The 9,275-nt window shown below is 66.7% G+C and overlaps 2 protein-coding genes across 3 annotated transcripts; both read right to left on the reverse strand.

Annotated features, from left to right (window-relative positions):
* Positions 1-1,066: 1,066 nt before the first annotated feature.
* SLC50A1 (solute carrier family 50 member 1) lies at positions 1,067-4,636 on the reverse strand. The gene is given in 7 exon segments (XM_056322468.1): positions 1,067-1,620; positions 2,371-2,490; positions 2,565-2,677; positions 2,680-2,725; positions 2,803-2,926; positions 3,059-3,136; positions 4,481-4,636. Coding segments are annotated over 7 exon segments (645 nt in total). The 5' UTR covers positions 4,543-4,636; the 3' UTR covers positions 1,067-1,518.
* Positions 4,637-5,495: 859 nt separating this feature from the next.
* Positions 5,496-9,111, reverse strand: EFNA1 (ephrin A1). Of its 2 annotated transcripts, none has more exons than XM_056322469.1 (5): positions 8,980-9,111; positions 7,030-7,325; positions 6,882-6,947; positions 6,564-6,614; positions 5,496-6,368 (listed from the first exon to the last, which is right to left on the reverse strand). In XM_056322469.1, exons 1-5 carry the CDS (start codon positions 9,078-9,080, stop codon positions 6,250-6,252), a joined length of 633 nt encoding a protein of 210 aa, XP_056178444.1. In that variant the 5' UTR covers positions 9,081-9,111; the 3' UTR covers positions 5,496-6,249. The 2 variants fall into 2 exon arrangements, with proteins under 2 accessions (XP_056178444.1, XP_056178445.1); XM_056322470.1 differs by having other exon boundaries at positions 5,496-6,365; positions 8,980-9,100.
* Positions 9,112-9,275: the final 164 nt, after the last annotated feature.

Raw genomic sequence — 9,275 nt, forward strand, 5'->3', positions numbered from 1 at the left:
AGGCAGTCGGTCCTTCAGCAGCACCGTCACCCAGGCTGGGAGCTGCACCCCACTGCTGGGGGGCTCCTCACCACTGGGAAACGCGGGTGCTGCGGTGGGGGGGGGGGCGAGCGTGGGCCCGGGGCGAGTCCCTGCGGCAGAGACACCTGCAAGCGCAGCCAGTGCAGGTAAGGGGAGCTCCAGCTCCGCGGCCGTGGCAGCAAGATGGAGCATGCCAGGCAAGCCCGGCAGCCACGCCAGCTCGGGCTGCGTGCCGCAGCGCAGCGGGAGCTCGCCTTCCCCCTCCAGCCACCGCTCTCACCCCAGCCCCGTTCCTGCCGCTCGCCTCCCTATTGATTTTTCCCAGGCCGCGTTGCAAGGTGTAAACGAGCGTCTGAGCCGTAGCACAGGCTCTGCCAAAGTCCTCGTCACCGCTTCCTTAATCCGGCCTGCGTCATCCAGGCTGGAGGACCTGCCCGCACGACGGAGCCGCAGGGATGGGGCTCCTGCCCCGCTGGGGGTTGCCTTTCATGAGGCTCCGGTGTCTGTTGTGTAATTTGGTCACCCAAATGCGCTCTTATCCCTCTGCTGATGCGCTTGCCTGATATCTTCATTCCAGATCATTGTCAATTTGCTAATTGAGTTTGGGTCGATGCCAATGGCTGCCTGATTTGTGCACACTCAATTGTCGTGGTTTTAGTGAGGATTTTAATTGATTATAAATTTGCTGGCGTGATGGCCGGTAGCAAGCCTCGTGTCGAAGCTGCAGAATGACTGTTCTTGCCACGTGGTGACCAGCATCCCCAGGCTGCTGCTTTGGGGGTGGGGTGGGGGTTAGAACAGCCTCCCCCAGCAGTGCTGCTGTCCTGGGTGCCCCCTCCCTGCCCCAACTCAGCCTTGTGCTGGCTCTCCCCTGGGATGCTGTTTCCTCGCTGCCAGAAAGTGGGTGCTGCTGGAGGAGGGTTTGCTAGAGCCCAGGGGGTGCCGGAATGAGCCCCCACCATCCTGGGGACAAAGCAGATGTGGGGACAAAAGCCATCCCGGACTCCAAAGCCAGCAGACCAGGAGGGAGGGAACAACAACCAGGCACTGGGAAGAGTCTCTGATTTATTAAAAGGCACTTAAATTCGTACAAAAGAGATGCAGGGCTTCCCGGCAGCCCAGCCCGGCGTTGCGGCAGAGCCATGGGCATGGAAGATCATCCAGGGGTCCCCAGGGACAGGCGGGGTGCCCAGGGATGGGGGGGGTGGGGGCTCCTGGCACCCCAAAGACATCCCTGAGACCAACCCAACCATCACCAAAGGACCAAGGGCTGGTGGAACGGTGGCGAGGGTGCGCTGTGGCGGCAGGGACAGGAGGTGCCCTCCCAGGGCCCCAGTCCTGCCGGGAGCAGGTAGCCCTTAGCCGAGGGGGACAGCAGTGCCACGGTGGCACCTGGAGCTCGGTGCCTGCGGCTGGTCCACGCTGGAACAGACTGGCAGGGGTTGGGGGGATTCCTTCATGGTGTGGGCTCCTTCCTCGGGGCGCAGCGGGGCCCCCTCAGGCGTGCAGGGGTCTGTAGGGCTTGTCCTGGCCCGGCGGGTACCGCCAGAAGAGCCAGAAACGCACAACGCTGGTGACAATCCCCGGCACATTCGGGACCTGCAGGAGGACGTGGCAGGGGGCGCAGGGGGTGGGTCCACCCAGCTCATGGCACTGCTGCCCTCCCCCACCCCGTTCCACCAGCCCTGCGTTGCTGGGGGAGATTTATTGGCCTTATACCATCTAATTAATTAAAATCAATACTCATCTCGCTGAGCCTAGTCACGGGCTCTGCTGTGTGACACACACGACGCCGGATGGGGGTCGGCCCGGTGCCAAGCGCTAGGCTGAACACCACGGGGTGGGGAACGGGATGGCATGGGATGGGATGGCACGGGATAGTGCGGGATGGCACAGGATAGGACAGGATGGGATGGGGTAAGACAGGATGGGATGGGATGGGATGGGATGGGATGGGATGGGATGGGATGGGATGGGATGGGATGGGATGGGATGGGATAGAACAGGATGGGATGGCATGGGGTGGATGGTTCAGGATGGGATGGATGGGATAGGATAGCATGGGACGGATGGGAGGGGATGGGATGGGATAGAACATGACAGGATGGCATGAGATGGCATGGGGTAGGCCAGGATGGGATGGGAGGGGATAGAATGGGATGGGATAGCATGGAACAGGATGGGATAAAACAGGATGGCATGGGACAGGATGGGATAGCATGGGATGGCATGGGACAGGATAGGATGGGAAAGCATGGGATGGGATGGAATAGAATGGGATGAGATAACACGGGATAGCACCGGACAGGACAGGAGAACGTCCCTTGGTCACCCGCTGCCCCAACCCACCGTGATGTAGGGGTCGTGGAGCTGCAGGCCGTAGAGCGTCCAGCTGGTGGAGGCCAGGAAGGTGGTGACAGTCAGTGGGAAGGACAGGCACCGCGTTGACTTGCTCCGGACAATCTTAGCCTGCAGAAGCAAATGTCAGGCTGGTCCTGGCCTGGCAGCCCCGGTGCTGCTGCGGCTCCCCCAGACCCACACACCAGGTCAGCCAGCGGCGAGAGGTACATGCTGATGGTGAAGACGCTGCAGAAGAGCCCCAGGCGCACCAGGCGTGTCTGCGTGTCAGCAATCAGGAGGGTGAAGTAGCCGTAGCAGCAGCCAGCACGGCCAAGAGCAGCAGACTCCGCAGCAGCACGGGGCGCTGGGGTGGGGAGGGGGTAGACAGTCAGGGCAAGGGTTCCCCTGACCACCCACCGACCCAGGCAAGCTGGCCCCCACCTTCGAGGGGCTGTAGTAGAGGTATGCCAGCATGTAGAGGGTCTGCAGCGCTGCGCCGATGGCGTTGACAGTGATCAGCGTCCAGTCCTGCTTCAGGCAGCCGTAGCCCAACCAGCTCAGGTTGCTGCAGGGCGAACAGCCGGGCGCTCGCCTGGGGCTTCTGCCTTCCCCTATTGCCATGTAACCCCCCCAGCCTGCATGTCTGCATGTGACACCACCCCCCACCCCACCCCCCCAGGGCTTGACCCCACTGTACTTGACATCGGTGGTGAGGAAGGGCAGGAACTGGATGTTCTCCACGCTCTTGGTTGCCAACATCTGGCGGAGGTCGGACCTAGGGAGAGTGGAAGGGAACAGTCTCCTGGGTGCCAGTGCCATGGCGGGGGGGTCATGCAGTGCTGGGGGGGCTACAATCCCTGTGGACAGCAGGCAACCCCCAAAACATGCACCCTGAAATGCTCCCAGGCCCCCCCACTGCACTTGTGACCACCCCTCCTCCAGCCCCTACTCCCTCAATGCCCCCTGCACGCCCAGCCCTCCCTGTCCTTTGCCTTCAGCTTTGTCACCCCCCCAACCCCAGCCCCGCCAAACCGGCCCCAGTGGCTGCGACACTGCACCTCACAACTCCCCTGCCACTGCACATCAGACCCTGTGCTGCCCCACTGCAGCCCCAGCCCTCTGCACCAGCCCCCCATGGCCCCCACTGCACCCCCCCAAACTGGCTCCAGTGCCCTCCCCATTGCACCCCCAACCACCCCACCAGCCCCCCACTGCATCCCCAAGACTGGCGCCAGCGCTCTTCCCATTGCACCCCCAAAATTTCCCCATGGCCCCCTCTTCACCCCCAAACTGCCCCCGGTGCCCTCCCCATTGCACCCGCAAAATCCCCTCATGGTCCCCATTGAACCCCCAAACTGGCCCCGGTGCCCTCCCCATTGCACCCGCAAAATCCCCTCATGGTCCCCATTGAACACCCAAACTGGCCCCAGTGCCCTCCCCATTGCACCCCTAAACTGGCCCCGGTGCCCTCTCCATTGCACCCCCAAAACCCCCCATTGCACCTCCCAAACTGGCCCCAGTGCCCTCCCTGTTGCAACACCCCTCACGCCCCCATGGCCCCCATTGAACCCCCAAACTGGCCCCGGTGCCCTCCCCATTGCACCCGCAAAATCCCCTCATGGTCCCCATTGAACACCCAAACTGGCCCCAGTGCCCTCCCCATTGCACCCCTAAACTGGCCCCGGTGCCCTCTCCATTGCACCCCCAAAACCCCCCATTGCACCTCCCAAACTGGCCCCAGTGCCCTCCCTGTTGCAACACCCCTCACGCCCCCATGGCCCCCATTGAACCCCCAAACTGGCCCCGGTGCCCTCCCCATTGCACCCGCAAAATCCCCTCATGGTCCCCATTGAACACCCAAACTGGCCCCAGTGCCCTCCCCATTGCACCCCTAAACTGGCCCCGGTGCCCTCTCCATTGCACCCCCAAAACCCCCCATTGCACCTCCCAAACTGGCCCCAGTGCCCTCCCTGTTGCAACACCCCTCACGCCCCCATGGCCCCCATTGAACCCCCAAACTGGCCCCGGTGCCCTCCCCATTGCACCCCATCCACCCCCCCATGACCCCACTGCACCCCCAACCCGGCCGCGGTGCCCCCCGCTCGCCCCCGCCGCTCACAGCCCGGTCCCGAACATGGCCAGGGTGCAGCCCAGGCAGGCGGCGGCGAGCAGCGGGGCCATGCCGGGCCGCGCCACCGGGCCCCGGCAGCGGCGGGAGGGGGGCGGGGCGGGGCGGGGCGGGGCGGGACGCACTACCGGGGCGGGCCCAGCCGCGCCACCGGGCGGGCACCGAGCGGGCGGCCAGCGCCGTGCCCCGGCGCACCGGCCCGAGCAGCCCCGACACCACCGCGATGGGCTGGGTCCGAACCCATGGGGCACCCCCCACAGCGGGGTGGGGGACACCACCCCACCCCCCAGCCCCGGTTTCCCGTGCAGGGACACCCCCCCCCCCCCCTGCATCCCCTGGACACACACCCACTCCCCCTCCCCAGCACCCCCCAGGTTCCATTTCCCCAGCACCCTGCATCCCTGGATGCTCCCTGCTCCCCAGCACCCCACCCCCCTACCCCACCCCCCTCCATCCCACCTCCCCAGCACCACCCCACATCCCTGTGACCCCCGATTCCCCAGCACCCCTACATCCCTGTGACCCCACTAACTCACACCTTGGTGGTGGTGGTGGGGGTTTCCAATTGCCCTGTGACGCCCCATTTCCAGGCCCCCCCCCCCCCCAACAGGGTCCAGCTAGGTTGTGCCCCCTGCCCAGCCCCAGGGGCTCTGGGCCCACCTCAACCCCCTCCTGGGGCTGGGGGTGTGTGTGCACGTGTGTCTCTGCACCCATGGAACAGCTGCTGGCCCAGGCGGGGACCCTCACCCTTGTGCCCAGGAGAGAGGGGCACCACACCACCACCCCCAGCCAGGCTTTGTGTCACCAGATAAAACACCTGATAGTGCCAGCACGTTGTGGCACTCTTCCACTTTCAAGCCCTCTGCAAACACCAGCCAATTAATTAATTAACCAGCACAAACACCCTGCATGGGCCATTCCTCTTTCCAAGGCCAGAGGAAATGAGACCCACAGAGCAGAGGACAGCCCCTCATGCCCCCCCACCCCCAGCCCCATGCACATTCCACATGGTCTTGGTTATTTATTCAAGACAATCGTATAAAAACTCCTGTGTTAGAAAGCTGTACAAATTGGGGCAGGCAAAGCACCCCGCGCAGGGTGCCACTGCGGGTGCCCCTCTGGCACCCAGCAGAGGGGATGGGGGGTCCAGGGTGGGGGCTGCTCTCGCCACCCCCACGTGCAGTGGGATGAAGGATGGGGAAGGGGCACAGCACAGTGTGGAGGGGGATGTTTCCTACAGCCCCGCTCCGCTGGCTGCTGGGCATCCCGAGACATCCAGGCTCCCAGAGCCAGTGACACTGAAGGACCGCAGCCCCAGGGTGCTGCCGCAGCCAGCACCAGTGGCACCCGGCCGGCCACGGGGCCAGCACTGCATCCCCGCCTGCGGGACATGCCACAGTCTAAGCCCACCGAGGCCCATCCATGGGCAAGCTCAGCCTCTGGGGCAGGGGGTGCCAGCCCCCTGCTCTCCTCCAGTCCGGGACACACAGAAACCCTCTGGCCCCAGGCTCGCGCTCAGCTTCCAGCTGCTGAGACCATCCTGCCTGCAAGGGCCGGGGGAGCAGAGGCGGCTCCAGGCTTTGGTTGCTCTGCTGGCTCTGGGCCCTCCAGCCCTGTAATACTGAGAAATCCTTTCCTCGCCCAGGTGTGCACAGGGCAGACCGCCCCCCGGGTGTGCGTGAGGACCACAGGGGTCCCAAGCATCCTAGCTTTGTCCCCAGCGGTGACAGCCTTGGTCTGTCCAGGCACGGCAGGGCGGCTCACAGTCCCTGCGGCACCAGGAGTGGCAGGAGGAAGCTGATGAAGGTGATGGGGCTGCTGCTCCGCATTGCCGAGTTCTGCCCCACACTCCTCAGCACATGTGCAGCTGCATCATCTGCTGGGAGAGAGGAGCTGTGAGCATCCCTGCAGGAGGTGCCGTGCCCCAAGCCAGTAGCACATCACCCCACGCGGGGGCTGCTGCCAGCCCGGTCCCCCATGCCCCCCTCAAGGAGAGCAGCCGGGTTGAGCCCGGCTCTCCTGCAAGCCCCATGGCCGCCCAGACCCGCCTGCCTGCCTGCAGCCACCAACCTACCTGCCTGGATCCTCCCCTTCTGGGTAGAGGCAGGGACAGGCGGTGCCGGAGCTGCAAAACAAACACGGGGTCAGAGCAGCGAAAGGCACCTCCCGGGGCCCCAGCAGCCAGGTTCCACCGGGGGCTGTGTGCCCCCCCGGCAGCCACTGGCACCTTCCTGGCCAAAGGCGTGTGCCCACAGCCCGGGGCTGGCAGGGGGCCACGGCCCGGCCGTGACTCAGCTCAGGAAAGGCCAAGCTGGGCATTGACGTGGTGAGCGAGAAGCCGGGGGGGCACCAGTGGGACCTGGAGGTGTGTGGGGGTCTATGTGATACTCACTGCCTTTGCCAGCGACCATCACCTTCAGCTTCAGGCATGCTTCCCCGTGGTGGTGAATGGGCTTGGCTGCAAGGGAGAATGTGGGTAAGGGGGCGTGGGGGAAGCCTGGCAGGGACCCCAGCCCCACGGCAGACCCCCAGGTACTCACAGATGTAGTAGTAGCTGTGCCCTTCCTTGAACTCCTTGCCCAGTGTGAAGGGGGTGAAGCGCTGGAACTTCTCCGAGAACTTTTCTGGGCCGTGCAAGGCGCTGGGCTTGTCGCACTCCCAGCGGATCTGCTCCTTGGAGCGGGGCTTGCAGGCCTGGTACTCCTCCAGCTCCACCAGGTAGAGGGTGTAGCGCTCCATGGTGCGGGGGTCCACGCTCCCCTCCTCATAGTGCGGGCAGATGATGTCCAGGTAGTCGTTGAGGCGCACCTCCACTGTATAGTCGCTCCACAAGAACCTGCAGCAGGATGGAGGGAGGCAGGGGTCAGCTCCAGCGGGGAGAGGCATGGGGGGTCCCTTCCCTTGCACACACACACACACACACCCCCGATTAACAAGGTCAAGGGAGCGCAGCCTCCAGCCCACAGTAGTTCCTCGGAGCCCACAACAGGGCAACCTTCAGTCCACCCTTCCCCATGTTGAGTCCCAGGCTGCCCAGGCTGGCTTTGGGAAGAAAAGCCCCCCCACCCCCCAAAGCAGCCCCCCGCCCCCCCCAGCTGGCAAGCGCAACCCCCTTCCCAGTGCTCCCTGGGAGCAGGGAGGGGACCCACTGGGACGCGCGCCCTGCCCGTCCCAACGCTCCCGGAGCCAGGCGGCGTCGGCAGCTCTCGCCCGTGGGGCAGCCAGCCTGGCTCCAGCGCCTGCTGTTCCCCCCACCTCACCCATGGCAGGGGGGCTGGCAGCCGGCCGGGGACCACCGCAGGGACCCCTCACCTCGCTGGCTGTAGTGGCCTCTGAAAGGGATGGCCACCCCCCAGGCCAGCCCCTGCTCTGGAAACCCTGGGATGGGGGCGGAGGGGGGGAAGGACACACAGCCCTACAACGTGGGGGGGTCCTACAGGTAGGGAGACACGGCATCCCTCCAGCCTGGGGGGCTGGTGCCTGGGTGTGGGGGCATCCCTACAGCCTGGGGATCATGGCCCATGGCAGGGGGGGCACCCCTACAGGCTGGGGGGCATGGCCTGGGTGTGGGGGCACCTCTACAGTCTAGGGGGCATGGCCTGGGTGTACACACCCCCCGACAGCCTGGGGGAGCTGGCGCCCGGGTGGGGGGGGGCACCCCTACAGCCTGGGGAGACAATGCCTGGATACAGGGGCATTGCTGGATACAGGCTGGACGCGGCCTGGGGATCATGGCCCACATAGGGGGGGTCACCCCTGTAGTCTAGGGGGCATGGTCTGGGGGACATCCATACCCCCACAGTTTGGAAGGGGGGGTGCCCAGTGGAGGTGGCACCCCTAAAGCCAAGGGGGGCACTCCTACAGTCTGGAGGGGGTGTGCCCTGGGGGGCACTCGTACAACCAGGGGGGCAGAACGTGGGGGGGGGGCAGCCCTACCGCCAAGGTGAGGGGGGCACTCGTACAATCAGGGGGTCAGAGCTCGGGGGGGAGGGGGCGGCGGGGCGGGGAAGGGGGGCTCTAAGGCCCGGGACGGGGCCACCCCGCAGCGCCAGCCCACACCGAGGCAGCAAGGGGGTTGGGGGGCGCCGGTCCCCGGCCAGCCCCCCCCCCCCGCACATCCTGCCCGGGCGGCGGGGGCCGCGGCCAGCCCGGTGTTTGTCAACACGTTTCCCTGTGCCCGGCGCCGGGGCTGGCGCCGCGCCACCCCCGCGGGGAAGGAAGAGGCCCCGCTGCCGCTCGGCCCTGGGAACGGAAGGGCCCCCCCGGGCCGCACCTGGACCGGCCCCGCACCGGGGCTCAGCACCGGCCCCCCCCCCAGCCCCGCCGCCCCCCGCTCCAGCCCAACCCTGCGGAGGATCCGGCCCCGCCGCCCGTCCCGGACAAAGGCCGCCGGGGGAGCGGCACCGTCCGCGCCGTCGGGTCCCGATCCCGGTGGGGGGGGTGGGGGGCCGGTCCCGATCGCGGCACCGGGAGGAGGCGGCGGCACTCACCGGGGGTTGGAGCTGTTCCAGAAGACGGTGTGGCGGTCGGCCGCCGCCGCCCAGCACAGCCCCAGCCCCAGCAGGGCCAGCGGCACCCACCGCCGCTCCATGCGCTCCGCGGGCGCGCTCCGCCGGGCGGGCACCGTGCCCGGCCCCCGCCTTAAGTACGGCCCCGCCACCGGCCCGCCCCGCCCCGCCCCGCGCCCCGGGGCCGCGACACAACAACAACACGGGCGGGGGGGGCGGCCCCACGCGGGAGCGGCACCGGGCCGGGACCCCCCACACTCCGGCACCGGGGGGCCGGG

Source organism: Falco biarmicus, chromosome 19 (assembly GCF_023638135.1).
Source record: "Falco biarmicus isolate bFalBia1 chromosome 19, bFalBia1.pri, whole genome shotgun sequence".
Lineage (NCBI taxonomy): Eukaryota > Metazoa > Chordata > Aves > Falconiformes > Falconidae > Falco > Falco biarmicus.